The sequence below is a fragment of the Stegostoma tigrinum genome, chromosome 12, assembly GCF_030684315.1.
Source record: "Stegostoma tigrinum isolate sSteTig4 chromosome 12, sSteTig4.hap1, whole genome shotgun sequence".
Lineage (NCBI taxonomy): Eukaryota > Metazoa > Chordata > Chondrichthyes > Orectolobiformes > Stegostomatidae > Stegostoma > Stegostoma tigrinum.
This window is the reverse complement of record NC_081365.1, coordinates 32,904,279-32,932,121: the sequence shown is the minus strand read 5'-3', so window position 1 is coordinate 32,932,121 and position 27,843 is coordinate 32,904,279. Positions and strand designations below refer to the sequence as shown.

The window sequence follows — 27,843 nt, the reverse complement described above, 5'->3', positions numbered from 1 at the left end:
ATGGGAAACTGCTCCTGTGGGAAATGAAGAATGGCTGACTCTGATTTAAAGTGATTTGCAAATGGAGTAAATATGAAATGAGAAGAAACTTTGTCACACAGTGAATATTTCAGGTCTTTAATATACTGCCTGGAAGTGTGGTACAGGCAGGTTCAATTTAGGCACTGAAGAGGACATTAACCAATTAAATAGAAATTAATGTGTTGTCCAAAAAAAAAGCATGAGAATGGCACTGACACAGTGCTCATTTGGAGAGCTGACGCAGTCATGATGGGCCAAATAGCTGCCTTCTGCACCATAGCAATTTATGATTCTGTGCTACGCGGCACCACTACTATGTTAAAAGGGATAGATTCAGAACAGATACTGCAATTCATAACTCAACTCCCAAGAAAAGCTACGTGCCAGCTGCATCAGCAATGTATCCAGCCACAATCTCTAATCTCATGGCTTTGGACATTGCAACTTGGATATTAGAAAAGAAATAATACCATCAGATCAATATCACTGACACAATGTCAGATAGTAAATATAGACCAATGGGATCTTAAGGCTTGCATCACTAAAGCACATTAAATTTAATTTAGTGTTAAAGTAGAGACTGTGCAGATTATAAGTATTTGCTAAGATTTTTGTTTTGTGCTTAGGTACCAAACCCGAAGCTGAGACTCCGGATCCAGTTTCCAACCCTGAGATTGGAAGGCTTACAGCCAAACTGTGAAAAAGACTGGATTTCAATTGATGGTAAACGGTATGAGAGCATAACAGTCAAAATGCATTGTTCCATGTTCAGCAATATGTTTATTAAACCATTTGCTGAATGTTCCTGTTCTAAGTGTGACTTAAGGCTGGATAATACATGTTCCTGACAGTCATGCTTTTGGTGTGAGAGGATGTAAAATAGATAACATTACGAGCCTGCCACATACCCACCCACTCTCAGTGACCATCTCTGCAACACAAGATCAGAAGTGGGGTTGTTTGCAGGTGATTTATTTTTTAATCAGGCATTGTGGTCTTCCTGGCTGGACCAGAACATATTGCCCATTTCTAATTGCCCTTGAGAAGGTGATGTGAACTGCCCGAAAGTCATAGATTCATACAGCAAAAAAACCCCTTAAGCCTACTGAGTCTGAGCTGACCTATCTACACTAATCCCATTCTGCCCATAACTTTGATAATTATTACATTTCACACACACATCCAAGTTTGGAACGATTGTGAGATTTTCTGCCTCTACGACCATCCTAGGCTGTGCATTCCAGATTCCCACCATTCCCTGGGTGAAGAAGCTTCTTTCCTGAAATCGTTTCAAAACCTCCTATCCTTCATCTTAAAATTGTGCCCTCTCGTTATTGACCTTCTAACTAAGAGGAAAAACTGCTTCCTTTTCACCCTGTCCAAGCCCGTTATAATCTTGGACACCTCAATCAAGAACCCCCCTTCCGTTTTCTGTGTTCTCAAAATAACATAAGAACTAGGGGCAGGAGTGGGCCATCTGGCCCCTTGAGCCTGCCGCGCCATTTAATAAGATCATGACTGATCTTTTTGAGAATCAGCTCCACTCACCTGCCAACTCACCATAACCCTTAATTCCTTTACTGATCAAAAATTTATCCAGCCTTGCCTTAAAATTATTCAGCGAACTAGCTTCAACCCCTTCATTGGGCAGGGAATTCCACAGATTCACAACCCTTTGGATGCAGAAGTTCCTCCTAACCTCAGCCCTACATCTGCTTCCCTTTATTTTGAGGCTATGCCCTCTAGTCCTAGTTTCACCTGCTAGTGGAAACAACCTCCCTGCCTCCACCTTATCTATTGCCTTCATAATCTTATACGTTTCTATAAGATTTCCCTTCATTCTACTGAATTCCAATGAGTATAATCCCAGTCTCCTCAGTCTGTCCTCATAATCCGACCCTCTCAACTCTGGAATCAACTGAGTGAATCTCCTCTGCACCCCCTCCAGTGCTAGTATATCCCTTCTCAAGTAAGGAGACCAAAACTGCTCACAATACTTGAGGTGTGGCCTCACCAGGACTCTATACAACTGCAACATAGCCTCCCTGTTTCTAAACTCCATCCCTCTAGCAATGGCAGACAAAATTCCGTTTTCCTTTTTAATTACCTGCTGCACCTGCAATCCTCCTCTTAGCAATTCATGCACAAGGACACCGAAGTCCCTCTGCACAGCAGTGTGCTGCAATTTTTTTACCATTTAAAACATATTCCATTTTGCTGTTCTTCCTACCAAAGTGGATGAACTCACACCTATCAACATTGTACTCCATCTGCCAGACCTTTGCCCACTCACTTAGACTATATCCCTCTGCAAGCTTTCAGTGTCTTCTGCACACTTTGCTCTATCACTCATCATAGTTTCATCTGTAAATTTTGACACACCACACTTAGTCCCGAACTCCAAGTCAGCTATGTAACTTGTAAACAATTGCGGTCCCCACACTGATCTCTGAGGCACACCACTAGCCACTGACCACCAACCAGAAAAACACCCATTTACCCTTGTTCTTTGTTTTCTACTAGTCAACCAATCCTCTGTCTATGCCAATACATTACCTGTAATACCGTGCAACTTTATCTTATGTAGCAGCCTTTGATGTGGCACCTTGGCAAATGCCTTCTGGAAATCCAGATACACCACATCCACAGGTTCCCCATTGTCTACCATGCAAGTAATGTCCTCAAAGAATTCCACCAAATTAATTAAACATGACCTACCCTTCATGAGCCCATGCTGGGTATTCCCAGTGGGACAATGTATATCCAGATGTCTTGCTATTTCTTCCGAGATGATAGAGTCAAGCATTTTCCCCACTACCGAAGTTAAGTTAACTGGTCTAAAGTTACCTGCTTTTTGTGTACTTCCTTTTTTAAACAGTGGCGCCACATTGGCTGTTTTCCAATCTGCAGGAACCACCAGTAAATTTTGGTAAATAATTACTCGTGCCTTTGCTATTTCCCCCATGACCTCTTTTAGTAACCTGGGATGCATTTCATTAGGGCCAGGAGACTTGTCTGCCTTTAACCCCATTAGCTTGCCCAGCACTGCTTCCTTAGTGGTAATGATAGCTTCTAGGTCCTCGCCTGCTATAACTTTCTTGCCATTAGTTTTCGGCATGTTATTAGTGTCTTCCACTGTGAAGACAGACACAAAATAACTGTTTAATGCCTCAGCTATTTCGTCATTCCCAGTTATTAAATTGGCCTTCTCATCCTCTAAAGGACCAATGTTTACCTTCGCCACTCTTTTATGATTTATATATTTATAGAAACTTTTGCTGCCTGTTTTTGTATTCTGAGCTAGTTTACTCTCATAATCTATCTTACTTTTCTTTATAACTTCTTTTGTGGCTTTCTTTTGGCCTTTAAAGATTTCCAAGTCGACTAGTTTCCCACTACTCTTTGCTTTTTTGTATGTGCTTTTTTTCAATCTGATACTTTCCTTTATTTCCTTAGACATCCATGGCTCACTATCTCTTTTCCTACAGTTCTTCCTTATCGCTGGAATATACTTCTGCTGAGCACTGTGAAAAATCATTTTGAAAATGATCCACTGTTCCTCAGTTGACCCACCATAAAGTTTTTGCTCCCATTCAACCTTAGTTAACTCCTCCCTGATCCCATCATTGTCTCCTTTGTTTAAGAACAGCACACAGGCACTGGACTTAACCTTCTTACACTCCATCTGTATTTTAAATTTGATCGTACTGTGATCGCTCCTTCCAAGAGGAGCCTTAACTGTGAGATCATTAATTATTCCTGTCTCATCTGACATGACTAGATCTAGGATAGCTTGCTCCCTCGTAGGTTCTATTACATATTGTTCAAGGAAATTTTCGTGGATGCATTCTATGAACCTGTCCTCAAGGCTGCTATGACTGGTCTTGTTTGACCAATCGATATGTAGATTAAAATCCCCATGATAATTCCTGTGCCATTTTTACATGCATTAGCTATTTCTATGTTTATTGCCCACCCCACCATGATGGCATTATTTGGTGGCCACACCTATCAGTGACTACTTCTCCCTGCTAATCCTAATTTCCACCCAAATGGATTCAACATTTTGTTCAGTAGAAACTATATCATCTCTCACTACTGCCCTGATATCATCCTTAAAAATGAGAGCGACACCAACTCCCTTACCTTCCTGTTTGTCCCTCTGAACAGTTTGATACTCCTGGATGTTTAATTCCCAGTCATGACCATCCTGTAACCATGTCTGTGTAATGGCCACTAAATCATACCCATTTGCCATGATTTGCACCATCAACTCATCCACCTTGTTTCGAATGCTCCGAGCATTCACATGAAGTGCCCTTATGCCAGTTTTTGCACCTTCTTTTTGAATCCTATCACCTCCATTACTAACAGCTCTTGAGTTCTCCTTCCCTTTAACTTTTTTCCTAATTTTCAATGGAGTTGAAGTTTCCTCGTCACCTGCTAACCTGCTGCTTTGCCTTCCATTAATTGTTATACTCTCTGTACTCTCACTCCTTCCTTAGCCCCTACTTACTAGTTTAAAGTCCTATTAACCACCCTATTTACCCTTTTCACCAGAACACTGGACCCGGCCCTGTTCAGGTGGAGTTCATCCCAGCAGTATAGATCCCTCCTGTCCCAGAACTGATACCAGTGCCCCATGAAAAGGAAACCCTCTTTCCCTCACCACGCTTTTAGCCAAGTGTTTATTTCCCTGATCCTCGCCTCCCTCTGCCAATTTGCATGTGGCTCGGGCAGAAATCCAGAGATTTGACCCTTGAAGACCTGTTTTTTAATTTTGTTCCTAACCTTTCATAATCCCGAAACAGGTTTATTTCCTAGTCCTGCCTACGCCGTTGGTACCTACATGGACCACAACAACTGGATCCTCCTCCTGCCTCTCTGATATCCTCTCAAGCTAGTCAGAGATGCCTCGCACCCTGGCACCGGGCAGGCAACATACTGTGCAGGATTCTCTATCCTGCTTGAAAGGGATACTGTCTATTCCCCGATGATAGAATTCCTTGCAACTACAATCTGTCCTTTAGCTCCCCCCTCTTGAATGGCCTCCTGGACCATGGTGCCATGGTCAGTTGACTCATCCTTCCTGCAGCCCTGTTCCTCATCCATGCAGGGAGCAAGTGCCTATTACCTGTGGGACAATGTCAAGGGCTGCAGCTCCTGTGTTCCTGTCTGCAGGATCCTCTACCTGCCTCACTCGCAGTCACACACTGCTGCCCCTGACCGCTGATCGAATTAACATTAGTTAATCTACTAGGTGTGACTGCCTCCAGGAACACAGCATCCAGGTACTTCTCCCCTTCCCGGATGTGCCACAGTGTTTGGAGATCGGATTCCAGCTCATCAGTTTTGAGCTGGAGCTCCTGAAGCAGCCGGCACTTGCCGCAGATGTGGTCACTGCCGTTCTCAATGGGATCAACTAGCTCCCACATCATACAGCTACAACACATCACATGGCCTGCCATCTCTACTTAGTTAATTATTTAAAATTAGTTAGTTTTTTTAGTTTCGCAATGTTCTCTCTTTAAGTGTTCTCTGCACCAGTAAGCTTACTGTGTTATATACTCAAACAGACTCCGGCTTTGCCTTCCGAAGCACTCCCAGAGGATTTAGCATCTAGTTGACCTCCCTGAAAGCTAACAGAGATGAGAAAAAAATGCAAATAGCCTACCTGCTCACCACACTTACTTGTTATTATTAGGTTAGAGGAGGTGGAAGGGTGGGACACACTACACGTGTAGTGCCTCGGCTATTATTTACTTCCCGAATTTATTGGGTGAAAGATAACCGTTATCCAGCCGACCACTTGTGCCCGCTCTGGGACTCCTCCTGTGCTGAACAACTGAAGGCCGCAGTCACGTGAGGTAAGGCTTTTATAACAAAAGCTTACCTTCCTGGCTGCCCTTGCGCTGTCACCCAAACTCCCGCCGCTGAAAACATTACCTTCCTGTCAGCACCCTGGCTCACACTGCTGCTGCTGAAAACAAGACGGCCGCTGCTGCACGAGGTAGGTTTTTATACAGGAAAAACAAACCTTACCTTCCCATTGACACCGTGGCTCACGCTGCTGCCGCTGAAAACAAGAAACAACCTGAGTTTCTCTAGCTTCTATTCATAGCTAAACTGCTGTAATGCAGGCAGCATCCTGGTGAGACCTGATGAAGGGTGTAAGGATGAAGCTTTCCTATTCCTCTGATGCTATCTGAACTGTGTTCCTCCAGTTCCACACTGTATTGATGCTGACTCTAGCATCTGTAGTTCTTGCTATCTCATCCTGGTGAATTACCTTTGCACCCCATCCAGTACAATTACTTCCTTCCTGCAGAACCAGAACTGCAGATGGTATTCCAGCTGTGGTCACACCGATTTTGTACAGCTCTGACATAACTTCCCTGCTTTTATAATCTAGGCCACAACTCATAAAGGGAAGTGTCTTACATGCCTTCTTAATTATCCTGTCAACCTGTTCCCGCCACATTCTGTGGACACGCACTCTAAAATCCCTCTGTTCCTCTGCGCTTCCTAAAGTGTCATGGCATTCATTGAACTGCTGTAGTCCATTTCGTGTAGGGACACACACAGTGGTGTTTGGAAGAGAGTTCCAAGATTTGATGCAGTGACACTGAAAAAACAGCAATATCTTTACAAATCAGGATGGTGAGTGGCTTGGAGAGAAACATGCAGGTGGTGGTGTTCTCATGTATTTGCTCTCCTTGACCATCTAGATTCCAGAGGTACTGAATTTAGAAGGTGCTGTCTAAGGAACATTCAGAGTTCTGTTTTATTTAAAACTCCTGAAATGAGAAGCAATTGGTGCCTGGAGGACTTAGACAGCACTGGGAAACTTGGCATGGCTTGTTTATCCTGGTCTGGCACATACTGCATCCTACATCTGTGGACTTTAGAAAAAGCGTTGATCATGAATCAATACTACATTCCCTGGCTTTTTGTTTTGGCCAAAATTTCAATGTGATGATGATCAAATTCTTCTTATAATCTATGCAGCTGCTGCAACTGTAACAAAATAAACCAGGAAATCTGTTCATGTTTTGTACACAATACCGAATTAAGGACAACCTTTCGTTCATTCTTTGAAGTACTTTCTTGCACATTTAAGTGACCCTTGTATGCGGCAGCCACTATATAATGTTAGTTACCAGCTAATTGAGCCTTCCGTACAAGCTCAACTTCCATTCTGCATTTATGGGCATTCAAAACTCTTCTGTTTGCTGACAATCTGAAGTACCCAGTTATATCTCAACCCCAGCATGGCCTGTGACCCTTGCTATCACCTGTGCATGTCCCATATGGTCTAGCAATTTCAGATTCTGGTCTCCCTGCTATAGGAAAGATGTTGTCAAATGTGAAAGGGCTCAGAAAAGATTTGCAAGGATGTTTCCATGGTTGGAGGTGGTGGAAGCTGGTATAATTACAACAATTAAAAGGCATCTGGATGGTATATGAAAAGGAAGCATTTAGAGGGATATGGGTCAGATGTTGGCAAATAGGACTAGATTAGCTTACTGGTCGGACTGGATGAGTTGGACCAAAGAGTTGTTTTATGCTGCACATCTCTATAACTATGACTCTAAAAGCTCAGTGGAAAGTTGCGTCCTCTGGGAAAGTATCAGCTGCTTTCCTACACACCACTGCCTTTTCTAGGACCCAAGAATTGAAGGAAGGATTACTTGTTAGCACAGAGAGATTTGTATTTGTTTAATATGATGACTAATGTTCTGTGCTGTGTTTATACAGACATCTTTTAAAGTTTACTAATTCAAGACATAGCCTGGGTTCTGTAGAAATCAACCAGAAGCAAGTTAGAAATTATTGGAACCCAAAGGACAGATACGTTCAAGATTTCTTCATGAGACCCTGGTGTATGCCCCTCTACATAAAAGCACAAAACAACTATTGAAATGCGGGGAAAAATAAACCCATAGAATGTTTACATTCAGCATCAATACTAATTCATATTACACCATTGAAATAAAAATAATCCGGTGGCTGTATTTAACCTTTCTGCATCATCATGAGTTTTATTGGTTGTTTCATTTTGGCTTGAGCCCTTGGCGTGAATTCCATTGACTTGTACATCCACTTTAGTTACTAACTATTAGATGCATTTCTCCGTATTTATAAGGGCATGAGCCAGTGATAGACTCACCATGTAGTAAATATCATCTTTCCCTGCTTAATCCCATACCACCATGCACTCCTTGGACAGATTTGATACCACGTAACAGTCACAATATGTACTGAGACTCTTTAGTCATTTCAACCAGTTAACATCATTCGGCATTGGCTACCTTGTAATTTCATATCAACTTCAATGCCATCAGCACAAATGGACCAGTATTTTTTTGTTTGCAGTACCTCTAGAACCAGGCAGTCGATTCAAACATAGAAGATAAAAGATGCACATGCAGTTCAAATTAGACTATTTTGTAGTAGTGACACAGACTGCCCATGAAATTATGTAACAATGAAAAAAAGGGAGATTGAGATATAGACATTAATGGAATGTGTTACTTGGATGTTTTTGTATTTGATATTGGCCATCTGAACCATAAAATCTGATTCAATATTCTACTGTCTTATGGTCCAACCTACAACTTATACATACATTTATGCACATGTGTAGATGCCCATTTTGACTGAATTAATGAAAGCAATGTTCCCTTTTTCTAGTGAATTCATTTATGGAATTGGATTTTTTGCAGTCTTCCACGGTGGGAAGCAATGGTGGCCAGTCCCACTTAATCATGGGTGACACCTTGCTTCTGCCCCATTTAACACAAGAAAATCTTCCCCAGTTAACTCAGGGGACAGAAGGGACTGACATGAGATTCTGCAAGTTAATGCTGGGCCAAATGGTACACAGAATTGGACATTTTAGAGAAAGCAATTCTTAAGATAAAACTTACTTCCAAACTAGCTAACAAGTGAGAAGCTGAAAAAGTTAATATACTGTTGTATTTGAGTGGAACTACAGCTGATGGAGTTATCCATTGCCAGGGCATAAAAAGAGCACCAGAGCTTTTCATTGAATAATACAGTACAGAAGAAGCTCTTTGGCCCATTGAGGCTGCACTGACAAAAACTGTTCTGAATCTACGCAAGTCCCATTTTCCAGCATTTGGCCAGTAGCGATGAATGTTAAGACATTTCAAGTGCTGAGCCAAGTACTTTTTAATGGTTTTGAGGTTTCTTGTTTCAACTACCTTCCAGGCTAGACATTCGGATTTCCACCATTGTCTGGGTGAAAATCTTTCTTCAAATCCCCTCTAAACCTCCTGTCATACACATTACAAATATGCTGCCTTGTTACTGATTTCTTCTGACCCTTTAACTTCAGGAAGCAGTTACTTTCTATCCAACCTGCCCATGCCCCTCATAATCTGTACACGTCAGTCGGGTCTGTTCCTCGCCTTCTCTAAACGTAAAGTAAAAAACCTGAGGTTATTCCCTAGGGTCTCTTCACAACTAAACTGTTTCACCCCAGGCAACATTGTGGTGAATCTCCTCTGCAGCCCTCCAGTTCAGTCACATCCTTCTAGTGTTCAAAACTGCATACTGTACTCTGCTGTGGCCTAACTAAAGTTTGGTACAGCTCCAACATGACTTTTCTACTCTTAAATCTGTGCTGCGACTGATAAAGACATGTGTCCCGTATATCATCTTAACTAACCTATTAACCTTGCGCCTTCAGGCATCTGTTGACAAGCATCCCAAGATTGCTCTGAGTTTCCTAGTGCCCTATGAATCATTAAGCACTCCCCTGTCTTGTTATGTACTGTCTTGTTATGTACTGAACAGCACACATTTATCAGAATTAAATTCTATCTGCCACTGATCTGTCCATCTAACCAATCCATCTATCTACTCTTGTAATCTAAGGCTTTCTCCCTCACCACTGGACATCTGGCCAATCTTTGTGTCATCTGTGGACTTACTTAGATCACCCTTTTACTCTTATGTGGGACCTTGTCAAAGGTTTTGCTGAAATAAGTTTAAAAGCAACATCAACTGCACTACACACTTGGTCACCTCCTCAAGAATTCAGTGGAATTTGTTTGACAAAATCAAACTGATTTTTCCTGATCAAACCTTGCCTTCCCAAGTGGAGATTAATTCTCTGCTTCAGAACTTTCTGTGGTAATTTTGATGAAGTTGTGAAAGCTTTTGATGTTTACTTTAACCTGAGGGTCAACAAAACACTAGCAAGAGCAAGATTTAATATCTGTATTTAATATCCTTAACCAGGGTTGTATCATGCTTTTTGTTGCATTCTTTTACCTGAAAGCAATGTACAACTATTGTAACGCGTACATTCATTCCTTTAGTCTCAACCACTGCCCATCCACTAGCCATGCCTTTTTAGGGAAGTTACCCATTCTAATGGAACCAACCTACCCTCTTCCCTTCATTGGTTTCTTCGTTTAAATTTAGGACCATAGTTTCAGAATGTACTATTTCGCTTTCTGTGCCAATGAAGAATTCCATCATATTATGTTCACTTTTTCTAAAAGTCCTTTCACCACAACATTATTGATTGACCCTTTCTCATTGCACAAACCAAATGTAGGATAGCCTGTTCCCTAACAGGAACTCAATCCCACGGTGTTATTGCTAATGTGGTTCATATAGCCTACATGAGATGTAAGTCACCCATAATTACTAAAGCATTCTTACTCCATGCATGTTTGATTTTCTTGCAATCGCCTTCCTTACCACTGCATCAGTTGATCATGTAATTAGAGTGAATATACTTTACTGAGCCAATGCCAATATTTTTTGTTTTTATGCACCATATGGGATCATTGATATTGATATGTGTAATTATATGGATTTATGATTATTACTGATATGGATTTATGGTATGTAATTTCACAGTTAATGGTTGCAGTGACAGCTTCTCTTTATTTAGATACTGCGGTGAACACTCCAGGTCATTGGTGGTACCTAGTGCCTCTAATGTTCTAAAAGTACAGTTTCACTCAGACTTTTACACCAGTAATCTTGGATTTCGTGCTGAATACAGCAGCTTTGACCCTGAAGAAGGTGAGCACTTCTAGCGAACTCTGTAAGTCACGTAAAATGGTGTTAAAACCTTGTGTTTCCAGCTTGATATGGGTGAGGCTTTCTTAGCCACTTTTGCTAGGTACAACATGTTATAAAAATGGATCAAATTCGAACCAGCCGACAAAATGGCATCACCATAATGGGTTGTCAGATGAACCAGGTGTTGGCCAAAGGAATACAGAGGCTCTAATCAATTCGAATCATCAAACTACTCTCTTTTGGAGTAAACTGTACTTACTTTTGTGTCAAAACGAAGTTTGTTTTAATATACCCAATGTCATAGTCGCAAGAAGATGCAGTTATTTTCCAGTACAAAAGTCCAATATTTCTACATCTTGGATTGTCATGTGACTTTCGCTTACACGTTTACACACACTGAATTAGTTCCTGGAATTAGCTATTATTAAATAGTTTTATTCCATTTTTCATAGGCAAGCTGATACTACCAGCTACCATGTCAAAAAAGCATACTGCTCAACATAATCGATATTTTCTCACCAAAAGATGTAGATATGTATAATTTGTAAAAAAAAACCCTACACTTGCTTGACTTGTTTGCCTTAGTAGACCTAAAGAGCGTGAACCAGTTTTATTCTATTTTACTGTACCTTATTCAATGTTGAGCTCATCATTACATAATAAGGCTCCAGATATCCCCCGTGGTGAGAGGTACAAGATAAAGTAATCCAGTTTGCCCAACAAAAAAGGTGCAGGCAGGAGGGATATTATAGGTAGTCAGTCATAAAGTGCTGAATTCTCACTGTGTCACTGAATAAAACTGTCAAAAATTAATGGCTTAATTTGGAACTTGCTGCCAATTTAATATGGTTTTCAAAGCATCTGTAAAAGCTGGCAGCAAGCAATGTTGAGTCGTAAGACTGCGGGTAAATAGTTTGTTAAATTTTTGATAGGTTTCTTGTGGTCCAGGAGGAGCGAATCTGCTTCTTCTGATCAAACAAAGAAATCGATCTTTTTTTGCCCAGATCTAGCCTGCTTCTGCCACCTGTTAGCCTGATCTAGACTCCCAGTAAGCTTCAGATATCTCCCACTGGTTTTTGACAAGAGACAGATTCGAACTAAGTGCAGCTTGGAAGATAAAAAGACCAAGCTTCAGAACAAGGAATTTGATCACGATCCCATTCAAAACTCCACCCACCCTTATATGGCCCTTCCAAAAGTCAAACATTGAGCTAAAATAGTATATTTTATAATTTCTTTCATGGCTTAAACAGGGATAGGTCCCATCTACAAAATGGAACTCGAACACTGGGGATTCTCCTACTACTCTGTCACAATTTCTCCAATGCATCACAAAATACCTCGGGGGATGGTGTAAATTTGGTTCATAGCATTTCCACAATGTTTTCAAGGTATTTCTGCCAAAGTCCCCTTTAATTATTCACCCTGTTATGGTAGGGGTTTTATAACCAGGACCAAAAGTGATTTTTAAAAAAGAAGTTAAGGATTTAATTCATTTGCCAAAACTTTAGAATCTTATTTAATTATCAAATAAAGTCCTGCTGTTTGACCATATTTACATTCAGTGTTAGGCTTTTGTAATGCTGTAATTCTTGCAGGATTCCTTTCCGTAAATTAACCTGTCACATACATATGATATAAATTGAAAACAAATGCTGGAGTAACTGAAATACCCCGCCAACATGTGCAGAGAAAATTAAAGGTTTGCACCCAATTTGACTCTTATTTGGAATATTCTCTTTCCACAGATGCTGTCCGACATGCTCAGTTTCTGCAGCACTTTGTTTCTATTTCAAACCTGCAGTATTTCACTCTAATTAGAAATAAATTTTTACTCATGTTTAAATACAAAAATATGCTATGCTTGGCTTACACACTTAAGATGTGATGCATGCTGTTCCATAAATGGATTTGCAAAATAATAAATTGGTATTCAAGGATATTGTTACAAAAGATTATAGGAAATAAGTAAGTAAATTTTTCATAGAAATTTAGCATAACTTTTTAAATGACCAAAACTATTACTAAAATTTTTAGGGTCAAAGTAGTAGACCTATCAAAGTAGAGGGTAGACTCTTGTGGGTAGGTTGATGGAGGCAATAGCTGCAGTGCACTGTTTGATACATGGAGCCTGTGGTCCTGATGACCTCATTCTGATGGCAGTTTCTGCAGAATGCAGGGCATCATTCTGTTTGCAACAAAGGGCTGGTACAACAGCAAGATTGGATCTTGTTATGGCTCTCTCCATCTCCAAACCTGTCACCACAGGGATGGAAAAATTCAATCCTACTTATTCTCATTCAGGTTATCTCCATTGTTAGTTCATACCATCATTCTCCTTCTGCTCCCCACTCCACTTCCATTATGAGTTTTCATTCTGTCCTATCGCTGTCTATTCTTTCTCCTTCATTTCCAACCTTGCGATTTTTAAAATTTTAATAGTTATTTTAATCATCCTGTTTGGACAATGTAATAACAAGCCTCTGGAGCAGATGGGACTTGAATTCTGGCCCAGAGGATGGGACTGTACCACTGTGGGACAAGAGCCTCCAAGTGGCTGAAGTGATGGCTGTGATTAATGAATCTGTAATCTCAACCAGCCTACTCTTTGCTCAGGATGGAAACCACTTGACTTAGTGTGCACTCAGATACCTCGTAGCGACTGTTTTTAATAGTGGCACAGTAAAAGTTCTTGACTAAGTTGTATACCTGTCTTTGGCTGGGACCTAGGCAGTAATTTAGGCGCGGTAAGGACAGAAAAATGTGAAGAAAAGCCTTCATCTTATTTCATGCAGTATGCTGCCCACTTGCATTGTATTACAGAATGCAAAGGAATGCACATATGTGGAGATGGAAAATGTGAGCTCATGAGCAACAAGTGTGATGGTTGGTTTCACTGCAAAGATAAAAGTGATGAGATGAACTGTGGTAAGTGAAAATGATAATACTGTAAAATTATTTTGTTTATTTTAGATGGAATTTTTGATTAAATTGTGTATATAAGTAATTAACAGCTACAGTTGAAACCTGTGTTCAGTTTAAAAATGTGGATTTTTGATAAATCTGAACTAAATCAACTGATAGTTTCTTATTTTTCTAAAATAGTTAATTTGGTGCACCATAGTAAGTGATAAACAGAAGTTGCTGGAAAAGCTCAGCAGGTCTGGCAACATCTGTGGGGGAAAAAAACTCAGAGTTAACGTTTCAGGCCTGGTCACCCTTCCTCAGAATTGATGGTAGTTGGGAAACTGTTGGTTTATATGTGGAAAATAGGGAGGGGGATAGGGCAGGGAGTAAACAATAAGATAAAGGATAGAGCCCGAAGAGAGAGAAGTAGTTGGATAGATCAGGGAGTTGATAATGATCTGGCTAGGAGGGTGAATAGCTGTTGACGGGGACTCTTAGTGACTAACAACAGGGGTGTGTAATGGCAGGCTATGTGATAACAAGGCCTGGTGTGGGGTAGGGGGCTAGGACGTGAGAAAGTTTAGCCCCTAAAATTATTGAACTCAATATTGAATCCGGACGGCTGCAGGGTCCCCAAACGGAAAATGAGGTGATGTCCTTTCAACTTCTGTTGAGCTTCCCTGGAACGCTGCAGCAAGCCAGAGATAGAGATGTTGACCAGAGAACAGGATGATGTGTTAAAGTGGCAAGTAACTGGAAGATCAGGGTCTTTTTCTTTGCAAGCAGAACGTAGATGTTCTGCGAAGCAGACACCCAGTCTATGCTTTGTTTCCCAAATGTAGAGGAGACCACATTGTTAGCAGTGAATGCAGTAGACTAGATGCTGGGAAGTGCAGATGAAGTGTTGCTTCACCTGGAAGGTCTGTTTGTGCCCTTAGGTAGTGGGGAGGGAGGATGTAAATGGGCAGGTGTTGTCCCATTATAAGTGGTGTAGTCACTTTGAGCTGTAAGATTCTCTTGCATAATTATTTATTAAATGAATGTATCAATTGACCAAGACAAGTCATTTGCTCCTTTGTGGGCAGCTCTGCTTTAGGGGTGCAGCAATATTGTTGATTATTCAAAATTTTTTCATAATTTTGCTGAAAAGTGAAACAGAGAAAACAGTTCTCCATATGTTTAGAGGTTGTTAGAAAATGTACTGGTGCCAACATGCATAAATGTTCTCAAATATTAGTTTCAACCCGTGGCTGTAATTATTTATATTTACACCATGAGGATCAAGCTGTAATTTAGCCATTATATGTATATGTATGAGATTGTCTTAATGTATAAAGGTCATATATCACAAAATTTGAAATTTAATTGTAAACTTTGATTGCTATATGTGCCAACCAATTGTGTTTTGCACCAATTAACAGCTGTTCTAACATGCACCTCCATGGGGCATTATTTGTTGAAGAACCAAAAATAGAAAGAATTTCCTTAAGTTGTGCTTCAGGCTGATTCGTTTCAGAAACCCCCAGGTAGTAACTGGGCAAAATAGCAGGAAACTGGTGGGTAGCAGCTTACATCACGGACAGAACAATTACACTTATTCATAGTTTTGAACCTTTTTTTTAGCTGTTAACCCTGGTCGGCTTTAGCTGATAAACATTAGTGTGAGATTTAAATTTTCCACACTGTGCTTGGATGACCTCATAGTCTACAGTCACCATCTCTTCTGACCACTTGTCACCATGTTGAGAGTGTATTATCTTTACTTCTCCTCAGTAATTGCGTCAGGCAGGAGTGGCTAAAAATCATTTCTTGGGTAACAACGTAAGTCATTGTAGGAGATAGTAAGAACTGCCGATGCTGGAGTCAGAGATAACACAATGTAGAGCTGGAGGAACACAGCAGCCCAGTCAGTATCAAAGGAGAAGGAAAGTTGACGTTTCCGGTCGGGACCCTTCTTCAGAAATGTTGATGTCCCGACCCGAAATGTCAGCTTTCCTGCTCCTCTGATGCTGACTGGCCTGCTGTATCCCTCCAGCTTCATACTGTGTTATCTAAGTCATTGTCGGATCCTGCCTTAATAACTTTAATGTACTTGGCAATGGACATATTTTTAAATAATAAAAGATAAATGACCTAAGCATTCCACAATAGTCGAAAGCTGAATGTTACAGAATAAAAATCCACTAACAGAATGAAAAAGAGCGAATGATAGAAAGAGACAGGTTCAGGACTTCTGGTTGCACTCAGTATGTGGGTTTGGGGATCGTCCAGGTACAGCAATGACAGCAGTAATATGGGAATGTTTTGAATGTATCTTTACAATAGAGAAATAGGATTGTGCCTTTAGAGAGTTGAGAGTGCCTGGCGAACTGTGAAGAAGGAACTTGTGACTTTTGCCATGCGCGTTGAGATTGCAGTGTGTGAACGTACTCTATTATGCACAGCACTGACTGCATCAGTTTCTATCATTGAGTGATCAGGAGGTAGACTTCATAGTAGAGAAAGTTTGAATGAGTTTGTGAAAATGGTAAAGGAAACTGCAAAAATTTCAGGGCTGGTGTTATTAAAAGACTTGCATATGTTAGCAGCAAGGGACAAGGAGAAAGTCAACATTTTCTAAGTGATTGTCAGCTTTTTCCAAACTCTCTGGGTTGGCACTCAGAGGTTATCTTAAATATCTAATCTGGGGGAAAAAAAAGGAATGGTGAAAAAGGATGATGGAAGCATAAGAGTGAATTTTAAACCTAAAAATGAGTGGAACAAAAACAAAGTTGCTGGAAAAGCTCAGCAAGTTGGCAGCATCTGTGAAGGAGAAAGCAGAGTTAACATTTTAGGTCACCAGACCCGAAACGTTAACTTTATTTTTTCCTGCACAGATGCTGCCAGACCTGCTGAGCTTTTCCAGCAACTTTGTTTTTGTTCCTGATTTACAGCATTCATATTTCTTTCAGTTTCTAAAAATGAGTGGACTGGGCTGAGATGAGGTTTAAAAATTTCAAAAATCTCCAACTCTAAGTTGTGCAGATTAGATTGACCGGCCATGTTAAATTGCCCATAGTATCAAGGGATGTGTAGGCTTAATGGATTAGCCATGGGAATTGCAGGATTACAGGGATAGGGTGCAGGGAGGTTGGGTCTGGGTGGGATGCTCTTTGGAGAGATGTACCAAATGGCCTGCTTCCGCACTGTAGGAGTTCTGTCATTCTATACCTCGCTCCTTTCCTGGTTTAATGATGGTGGGAGCACAGACAGACAGCCAACACACGCGTGCCTGTTGAAATAAGAACATAAGCCTAAGGACATAAGAACTAGGAGCAGGAGTAGGCCATCTGGCCCCTCGAGTCTGCCCCGCCATTTAATAAGATCATGGCTGATCCTTTTCAAACTCAGCTCCACTTACCCGCTCACTCGCCATAACCGTTAATTCCTTTACTGATCAAAAATTTATCCAGCCTTGCCTTAAAATTATTCAGCGAACTAGCTGAATGGATGACCTCACACTTATCAACATTGTACTCCATCTGCCAGACCTTTGCCCACTCACTTAGACTATCTATATCCCTCTGCAGACTTGCAGTGTCTTCTGCACACTTTGCTGTACCACTCATCTTAGTGTCAACTGCAAATCATTTAACAAACTTGGCAGTGTTGTATTTAACTTGTTTTACAGATTTAACTCTGGCTGGCTGGATTTTCCATCTGTTGGAAAATCTGGCAGCTCAAGGGAAGTAAAGACAGCTTCAGGGGTTATGTAGGCACCTTCATGCTGTGGTCTAAAGGCCAGGAGGCGCATGAGTGCTTTCCCTCTGTCTCGCAAGCTTACTTTCTTCCTAAAAATCATACCTCCAATTGATTCTGTGATTGGGAATCAGACTCCTCTCTGCAAATGAGGGTCAGATCCTCCAAATCACCTAACCTCGCCCCATGACCTCTCTGGGAGCTACAGGATGTTAACCCTGTTTTAAAGTGTTCCCTGTCTAGCTGGAAGGCAGATTTGTTGGTGAGAAAGGGAACCTGCTGACAACAAAATATGCTCACTGTAAGGCCAAAACATCACAGCAAATGAGAGACCTGAACTGAATTTTATAACTGAAGTTCTGCGTCCACTTAACGGAATATATTACCAACTTGGAAAGTAGCTAACTTTCCTCTTCCACTCTCTCCCCATAGTTACACGCCTTTCCTCTAGTTTAAGTGTTTATTTGAACTGACCCTTAAAATTTGTTTTGGTCTCTGCACCATCTTCCTTGTAGTGAAGTCATCTATGCTCCAACAATTCTTTGAGTAAAGGAATTTCCCCCAACTTCTCTGATCACTTTGACAATTTTCAGTAACACTCCATATCTAAAATAAATCTATATAAAACAAAGCTCATTTTCTATGTTAAAGCTACTATTAGAACCTTTCTTCACTGCTGAAAACATTCTCAGCGTGTTTTCTGTTTCCTTCAGTTTCTCAGCCTGGTAATAATCCTGGTGAGTCTATTATTTTTATTAGTACCCTTTACTATAAAAAGGAACACATGCATGCACATAGTACTGTAACCATAATTGAATCAACAGCTTGTAAAGTATACAATTATTTTTGCAATGTCTGCTCATTCATGAAATTCAAAATACTGTTCGTCTTCTTGTTGCTTTATCCCACAATTAAATATCAGGAAGCCCAAAGTCATTGCCTTATATCCCTGTCACAAACTTCATTCCCTAGCTACTGATTTAATTCCTCTCTACTTTTTGATACTGAAAAGAGATCACTCACAAAAATGGTAATAAAATGTGAGGCTGGATGAACACAGCAGGCCCAGCAGCATCTCAGGAGCACAAAAGCTGACGTTTCGGGCCTAGACCCTTCATCAGAGAGGGGGATGGGGTGAGGGCTCTGGAACAAATAGGGAGAGAGGGGGAGGCGGACCTAAGGTGAAGAGAAAAGAAGATAGGTGGAGAGGAGAGTATAGGTGGGGAGGTAGGGAGGGGATAGGTCAGTCCAGGGAAGACGGACAGGTCAAGGAGGTGGGATGAGGTTAGTAGGTAGGAGATGGAGGTGCGGCTTGGGGTGGGAGGAAGGGATGGGTGAGAGGAAGAACAGGTTAGGGAGGCAGAGACAGGTTGGACTGGTTTTGGGATGCAGTGGGTGGAGGAGAAGAGCTAGGCTGGTTGTGTGGTGCAGTGGGGGGAGGGGACGAACTGGGCTGGTTTTGGGATGCGGTGGGGGAAGGGGAGATTTTGAAGCTGGTGAAGTCCACATTGATACCATTGGGCTGCAGGGTTCCCAAGCGGAATATGAGTTGCTGTTCCTGCAACCTTCAGGTGGCATCATTGTGGCACTGCAGGGGGCCCATGATGGACATGTCATCTAAAGAATGGGAGGGCGAGTGGAAATGGTTTGCGACTGGGAGGTGCAGTCGGTTCGCAATAAACAACTGCACCTCCCAGTCGCAAACCATTTCCACTCCCCCTCCCATTCTTTAGATGACATGTCTATCATGGGCCTCCTGCAGTGCCACAATGATGCCACCTGAAGGTTGCAGGAACAGCAACTCATATTCAGCTTGGGAACCCTGCAGCCCAATGGTATCAATGTGGACTTCACCAGCTTCAAAATCTCCCCTTCCCCCACTGCATCCCTAACCAGCCCAGTTCGTCCCCTCCCCCCACTGCACCACACAACCAGGCCAGCTCTTCCCCTCCACCCACTGCATCCCAAAACCAGCCCAGCCTGTCTCTGCCTCCCTAACCTGTTCTTCCTCTCACCCATCCCTTCCTCCCACCCCAAGCCGCACCCCCATCTACCTACTAACCTCATCCCACCTCCTTGACCTGTCCGTCTTCCCTGGACTGACCTATCCCCTCCCTAGCTCCCCACCTATACTCTCCTCTCCACCTATCTTCTTTTCTCTCCACCTTCGGTCCGTCTCCCCCTCTCTCCCTATTTATTCCAGAACCCTCTCCCCATCCCCCTCTCTGAAGAAGGGTCTAGGCCCGAAACGTCAGCTTTTGTGCTTCTGAGATGCTGCTTGGCCTGCTGTGTTCATCCAGCCTCACATTTTGTTATCTTGGATTCTCCAGCATCTGCAGTTCCCATTATCACTCACAAAAATGGTGTTGTATTTGATGAAATTCCAACCACATATTCATTTTATTACCAAAACGTATGACTTCTCATTGTCATATGTCGTCTGACTGCTCTCCTGCTTCAGGTCACTTTTGGCTGAAGCCCACATTCATGCCTTTGCTACCTATAGACTTCTTTATTTCTATTCATACTGCCCAGACCCTTAGGGGCATTGATATACAAAGGGATCTTGGGGCCCAAACCCATAGCTCCCTGAGTGGAAACACAAGTGGATAAGCTGTTATGGAAGGTGCAGTAACTATACAGAGGCTAATATTCCATCACTAAGCCACCCTTTATTTACACGTGCATAATACCAGACCCTGGTCCGGCTTCCTCAGAGCCAGCTCTCAGAGTGACAGAACCTCTGACACTTCTGTTTGTATCTGTCAGCCCGGGCTCCCTGATTGGGCTGTTAACCTGGTCCTCAACGGCTGACCTCATCATAATCACAACAGAAGGCATACAGCCTGACTGCCTTCATTGGTGGGGGTACTGAGTATAAAACTTTGCATGTCATGTCTTAACTGTGTAAGACTTTGGCCTGGCTGCACTTGGAGTACTATGTGCAGTTCTGGTTGCTACACTATAAGGAAAATGTGGAAGTTTTGGAGAGGGTGCAGAAGAGGTTTACCAGGATGTTGCTGGTTTGGAATGCATAAGCTATGTAGAGAGTTGGATTGTTTTCACGAGAGCATTGGAGGCTGAGGGGTAACCTGAGAAGTAATAGAAGTATATAAAATTATGAGAGGCGTGGATAGTTGGAGCCTTTTTCCCAGGGTAGAAATATCAAATACTAGGGGTCATAGATTTAAGGCAAGAGGGGGAAATTTAAAGGAGATGAGTGTGGATTATTTTTAAGTAGAGGGAAGTTGATGCCTGGAACATATTGCCAGGGAAGGAGGTAGAAGCAAATACAATAACAACACTTAAGAGGCATTTATACAGACACAAGAACAGGCAAGAGAATAGAATGTGCAGGCAGACAGGATTAGTTCCAGAATGGTATCATGGCCAGCACAGGCTTGTTCGACCAAAAAGCCCGTTCCTATGCTGTACTGTTCAATGTTCTATACGTTCTATAAATTTGGAAGATATAGCCTTGAAATTTTTTTGATGATATCAAATTAGATGTTTGACAAATGACAAGGAGGATGTAATTGTCATTATCAAAGTTGCAGACAAGTTCGTAGAAGAGGCGGAAAGGTAGAAGGTAGTTTTGTTTTAAGAGTTCAGAAATTCATTTGGAACACAGAACTAAATACATCATTTCCAAGAAAGCGTGTAATTCAGTCAAGTGCCAAGCTGAATCCGTGTGATATTAATTGATGGAAATTTTGCTTTGCTGATTTTATACTAGACAGCAAAAACAAGCCATCGACCACTAGTTTATTTTTAACTGGAGAAAAATCAGGAGTTTAGTTTAGAAGAAGAGATTCCTCCTAGTGAAAGAATCTGCTTTTACTCAAGGAGAACAGTTTTCACCCTATCAGAAGCCTTTACTTTATGAAGTCTCCCTGGTGAGAGAATTGATGTAGAAGCTTCCCAGTTATCCGAACTGAGAAGAGATTTAGGCTACAAGATGTGATGGGATTCAGGATAGCAGAAGTGAAAAAGAGTTCTGAATTTGTCTCAGCAGTCTGAAAAGGATAAATGGTAAGTGTCAGTTAAGAGCTGAGACAGGAGTAATATTTCTCTGGAATTGAGTATAAAAGATGTGGTTGGACAACAGTTTGCAACTTTGTTTTGCTGTTTATACAAAGAACATTTTAAAACTGACTTATATGTTAAACTTTGTTTTGTTTTCTCTTTGTGTAATAAACCTTTGTTAAAGAACATTGGCAGCTCACCTGAACATGTTTAGTGATTAAGCCACAGCTGTAACCCCCAATTGCAAAATTTTAACTTAAGACCTATTCAGTTCGGTTTCATTCTGAGTTCAGACTTGTCCAGCATACCAACAGATAGCCAGAACAAACTACTTAACTTCTGGAATTTGCCATTTTCAATTTTTTTTTCAATTCCAAATCATACATTTCTTTTTAAAAGCCAAAAGAACTGCGGATGCTGTAAATCAGGAACAAAAACAAAGTTGCTGGAAAAGCTCAGCAGGTCTGGCAGCATCTGTGAAGGAGTAAACAGAGTTAATGTTTCGGGTCCGGTGACACTTCCTCAGAACTGATGGTGACTGGGAAAACGTCAGTTTATATGCAGAAAGTAGGGAGGTGGGTGGGGTAGGGAGTAAACGATAGGATTGAGCCCAAACAGAGAGAAAGACAGTGGGACAGACAGAGGAGTTGCTAACAATCGGGCTGGGAGGGTTATTAGTTGTTAATGAGGACTGTGAGTGGCTAACAACAAGAGTGTGTAATGGCAGGCTATGTGGTAACAAGACCTGGTGTGTCGGGTGGGGGCCGGGACATCGGACAGTTTAGGCCCTAAAATTATTGAACTGAATATTGAGTCCAGAGGGCTGCAGGGTCCCCAAGTGGAAAATGAGGTGTTGTTCCTCCAGCTTGAGTTGGGCTTCACTGGAACACTGTAGCAAGCCAGATGTTAGCCAGGGAGCAGGGTGGTGCATTGAAGTGGCAGGCAACGGGTAGTTCAGGGTCTTCTTTGCAAGTAGAATGTAGATGTTCTGCAAAGCGGCTGCCAAATTTATGTTCCATTTCCCCAATGTTGAGGAGACCACATTGTGAGCAGCGAATGCAGTAGACTAGATTCTGGGAAGTGCAGGTGAAGTGTTGCTTCACCTGGAAGGTATGTTTGGGCCCTTGGATACTGGGGAGGGAGGAGGTAAATGGGCAGGTGTTGCACCTTCCCCAGTCACAGGGGAAGGTGCGTAGGGCTGTGGGGAGGTGTTGGGTGTGAAGGAAGTGTGGACCAGGGTGTCCCGGAGGGAACGGTCCCTGTGGAAGCTGGGCAAGAGAGGGGAGGGGAATATGTGCCTGGTGGTTGCATCTTGCTGGAGGTGGCAGAAATGGCGTCTGATGACAGGGACTGTTCCCTCCGGGACACCCTGGTCAGCACTGTGGAAGTGTCTCTGGACACAAAACATTACCTCTGTTTTCTCCTTCACAGATGCTGCCACACCTGCTGACCTTTTCCAGCAACTTTGTTTTTGTACACAATTACTTTTATTCTGTTGCTTCTGTGAATATGTCTTTCGTCAGCATTGTCAAATTGCCTCATTTCATGTCCTAATTTTTTTCGATGAACCCTGTTGTCAGATGCTTGATTGTGACCCTTCTCAAATTTGAGGTATGTTGTGGCCCTATATTTTAAGAAAAATAAACATCTAAGTGGTCTGTTAAATTCTAGTTCAAAATTAAGAAATCATATGTCTACACTTCTGTCCACGTAGAACAGTATCTAGATAACTAGTTATAGTGAAGCTGTTTTCCTTTATACACAGCAGGACATAGCCATAAGAAGCAAAGTTTTGCTGCTGAATGTTGTGTTCATCTAATTCTTTCTTTATTTGATCCATTTCTAGTGTGCACAGCAGAACAGTTTAAGTGTCATAATAATATGTGTAAGCCCTTAATCTGGGTCTGTGATGGAGTTGATGACTGTGAAGATATGAGTGATGAAAGTAACTGTGGTAAGAAACTTGTATTTTGATTATAGAACAACGAATAGAATAAAATTAGTTTTAGCCTTTTCCAAAGTATCTGAAACATTTTCTTCGGAAGCTATTGTCTAAATGATAAGCATGGTTCCTTAAGCAGTGCACTTCTGTATTTTCTTCTCATAGCTATTTTTAACTGGCAATTCGAGCCTTAAAAGTGTAAAAGGGAGGGGTTTGCAACAGAGTCAACTTAGTCCGCTTCTCACCAGATATATGTAACACAGTTTGGTAGCAATCAGGAGGAAAATCAATGACTTTTTCTAACCTTCCTCATTTGGGAATGCAGTCCTCAACCATGGCATTCCTGTTACCGTTCCTATTGCAATTAGATTTTCCCATGCAATCCCAATCCCAGAGCTTCTTTTGCTTGGTTCAGTACCTCACAACAGGATATTTGCCAAATTAATCTAGCATCTCAACAGTTCAACCAACTGAGGTGTCAGAGTAGTTGATGTGGTAACTGATTGTGGAGGTTTAATTGAAATAACTCGTTAAATTTCTGGTTCAGTCTTCTGTAAATCAGCATTGCAGCCTATTAATTCAGATTTAAGTTTGCAAAATGGTTTCAAACTGAAGATGTCAAGTTCAGCATTGGATGTTCTGTCACATTCTTTTGAAATTAATGTAACAATTGAAGTGTCTTCAATTTGTTTAACAAATATTTCATGAGAAATTATTGCATCTTTTCTGTCCCACTTCCAGATTGCCCAGCTGGGTTCTTCAGCTGCCAGAAGAATAACTGTTTGTCCATTGGTACCATATGTGATGGAAATGTTGACTGTCCTGATGGCAGTGATGAGAATGACTGTGAAAAAACAGGTAGGTACAATTTGCTTTGACCTACTGAAGTCAGCTGTCATGTTTCCAGCAATAGTGATCACACTTTAAAAGTGTTTCATTGGCTATAGATACGTCGTTTAAATTTTTAGAAAATATTTATGTCAATATTAGCAGATGAACCCCAAATGTATTTTCACACATAGCCTATTTAATATTTTAGTACATACCTTAATTGTTCTAAATGGACAGAGTCTGCCACAAATAAAACCTCAAAGGAATATTGACTAACAGTACCAAAAATGGACCCTTACTGATCGGCAGTAAAGTTGTTTGTTTGAATTTCACTATTAGAACTCAGTATCTTCAGACCACAGCGCTATTAATCCTGTTTATCTGTGCTTTTGTATTTGTTAGATATCAAGTGCACAACCAACACTTACAAGTGTGCCAACGAAAAATGCATTGCCAAACCCAATGCAGAATGTGATGGTGTAATGGATTGTTTGGACCATAGTGATGAATCCAATTGTGGTAAGTAGAAGAGCAGGGGAGGGCACTTTTGACCTAACAGCACTTTTTGATCTGGGGCTTAAGATATTAGAAGAAGGGAAGAATAAGCAGTTACATGATTATTGGATGCCAGAAAGTATTTTATGCATGCATTAAAAATGTCAGTTTTGCCCTGTATGCAAGCACGTTAACAACTTCACACAATCTGCTGAGTATTAAGTGGATAAAAATAACTTCACTAACTTCTTTTTTGTACCTTTAATAGTATTTTGACATACATGGAAGCATCTCTTTTCACAACACTTGCCCTATGTAATACCTAATAAAAAAGAAACAAGGTGACATGGTATCTTTTACATCTAGTTACTATTAGTGGCTACTTCCCTGTTCTGTTAATGTTTCACTAACGTATTAAGAAAATACTACAGGCTACAGTTTCTTCTGCACTGAGTAGGAATTGTGACTCATAACATTCCCACCAATTCAAAATCAGGCTGGGCAGATTTTTATCTCACTGCTTCATTTGACTGCTGGTGGGAAGAGACTGAACACTTCACAAGCTAGTTGGCTGTTTATCATGTTGCCCTCAGCCTGTACAAACAGCAGGGCCCAGACGGTGCTGTTCTGTGACCAGGTACTCTCACCACCCTGTTCCTCTTAAAGGCCCATTCTGTTAAAGGAAAGCAGTATATATGAAATCATGGCTTATGGAAAATTATTATAAAACACTGCAAGGATGCTACAACAAGACTCCTGGATTAGTCCCACTACATTAATACTCTGTTCGCCAAGGTGGCCTCCAGGAAGGCAACAGTGTTTCCTTGGGTAGGAAAGAAGCCATCAAGAAACAGCCAGAAAATAGTGACCTCATTAGGGCAGTCAAGGTGAGTGACTGCATCCTCATGGTGCATCTCATGGTCATCACATCAATAATGATTCACTCTACTCAGTGTACTATGTACCATTCACTCAGCCAGCAGCACTCCCTGGCACGCCAAACTTTCTGATACTCATACTCTACCTCAACCAAACATATCTCCCAATGTTGCCAGCATTAGACTTCAGGGACAATGTCATACTGTTGCTGAGACTCCTTCCCCTCCCTTCCAGAAGATTGCCCATAACACACAGGTGAGACAGATCACCAGTTGGTGAGGGTCCACCCATCCATCCTGAGGCTCCTGGAGGAGGTGACCTTGTGTGTAATAGGACCAGAGGAAATGCAGCCATCTGGTCTGACAGAAGCTCTGGAGGATAGTGCGCAGTCTTGTGCTCCTCTTGAACTTCCTTGTTACTCTTGTACTGAATTGTGACATCAAGTGAAAGCTAAAGATGGTGTGACTGTGGGCAACATCGTGGCTCAGTGGTTAACATTCCTGCCTCACAGCACCAGGGACCCAGGTTTGATTCCACCCTCAGGTGACTGAGTGGAACATAGAACATGGAACAGTACAGCACTCGCCCTTCAGCCCACGATGTTGTGCCGACCTATTACCCTATTCTAAGATCAACATAACCTGCATACCCTTCATTTTGCTATCAGCCATATGCGTATCCAAGAGTTGCTTAAATGTCTCTAATGTATCTGATCCTATCACCACTGCTGGCAGTTCCACCACTCTCTGTGTAAAGAACCTACCTCTGACATCTCCTCTATACATTCCTCCAATCACCTTAAAATTATGCCCCGTTGTGATAGTTATTTCCACCCTGGGTGAAAGCCTCTGGCTATCCACTCTATCTATGCCTCTCATTATCTTGTACACCTCTATCAAGTTTTCTTTCATCCTTCTTCGTTCCAATGCCAAAAGGTCTCGCTCCCTCAACCTTTCCTCATAAGACCCACCCTCCAATCCAGGCAGCATTCTGGTAAATCTCCTCGCATGCTCTTTAAAGCTTCCACATCCTTCGGAAAATGAGGCGACCAGAACTGAACACAGTATTCCAAGCGTCTAACCAGGGTCTTATAGAGCTGCAGTGTAACCTCGTTGCTCTTAAGTTCAATCCCTCTGCCAATGAAAGACAACACACCATTCGCCTTCTTACCAACCCTATCAACTTGGGTGGCAACTTTGAGAGATATATGAATATGGACACCAAGATCCCTCTGTTCCTCCACACTGCCAAGAATCTTGCCGTTAACCCAGAATTCTGCATTCAAATTCAATCTTCCAAAATGAATCACTTCACACTTTTCCTGGTTGAATTTCATCTGCCACTTCTTTGCCCAGTTCTACATCCTGCCAATGTCCCGTTGCAACCTACAACTGCCCTCCACACTGTCCACAACTCCACCAACCTTCATGTCTTTGGCAAACTTACTAACTCATCTTTCCACTTCCACTTCCTTATCCAAGTCATTGATGAAGATCACAAAGAGTAGAGGTCCCAGAACAGATCCCTGCCGACCACCACTGGTCACTGAGCTCCAGGCTGAATACTTTCCATCTACTGACACTCTCTGTCTTCTATTGCACAGCTAATTCTGTATCCGGACAGCTAAATTCCCCTGAATCCCATGTCTCCTTACTTTCTGAATGAGCCTACCATGGGGAACCTTATCGAATGCCTTGCTGAAATCCATATACACCACATCCACTGCTCTACCTTCAACAATGTGTTATGTCGCACCATCAGAGAATTCAGTAAGGCTTGTGAGGCATGACTTGCTCCTCACAAAGCCATGCTGACTATTTCTAATCAAACTGTGCTTTTCCAAATAATCATAAATACTGTGTCTCAGAACCCTGTCCAATAATTTGCCCACCACAGAAGTAAGACCGACTAGTCTGCAATTCCCAGGATTATCCCTA

At 41.8% G+C, this 27,843-nt stretch overlaps 1 protein-coding gene across 3 annotated transcripts in view; it reads left to right on the top strand.

The window, feature by feature from the left end:
* The window catches only part of LOC125457270 (suppressor of tumorigenicity 14 protein-like), a 132,729-nt gene that overhangs the window by 60,672 nt on the left and 44,214 nt on the right, over window positions 1-27,843 (top strand). For all 3 annotated transcript variants that reach the window (XM_048541259.2, XM_059650271.1, XM_048541260.2), the window contains 6 exons: window positions 648-751; window positions 10,955-11,088; window positions 13,912-14,016; window positions 23,606-23,713; window positions 24,443-24,559; window positions 24,935-25,051. In XM_048541259.2, the coding sequence (XP_048397216.1) occupies window positions 648-751; window positions 10,955-11,088; window positions 13,912-14,016; window positions 23,606-23,713; window positions 24,443-24,559; window positions 24,935-25,051 (685 nt within the window). The remainder of the gene's footprint in view (window positions 1-647; window positions 752-10,954; window positions 11,089-13,911; window positions 14,017-23,605; window positions 23,714-24,442; window positions 24,560-24,934; window positions 25,052-27,843) is intronic.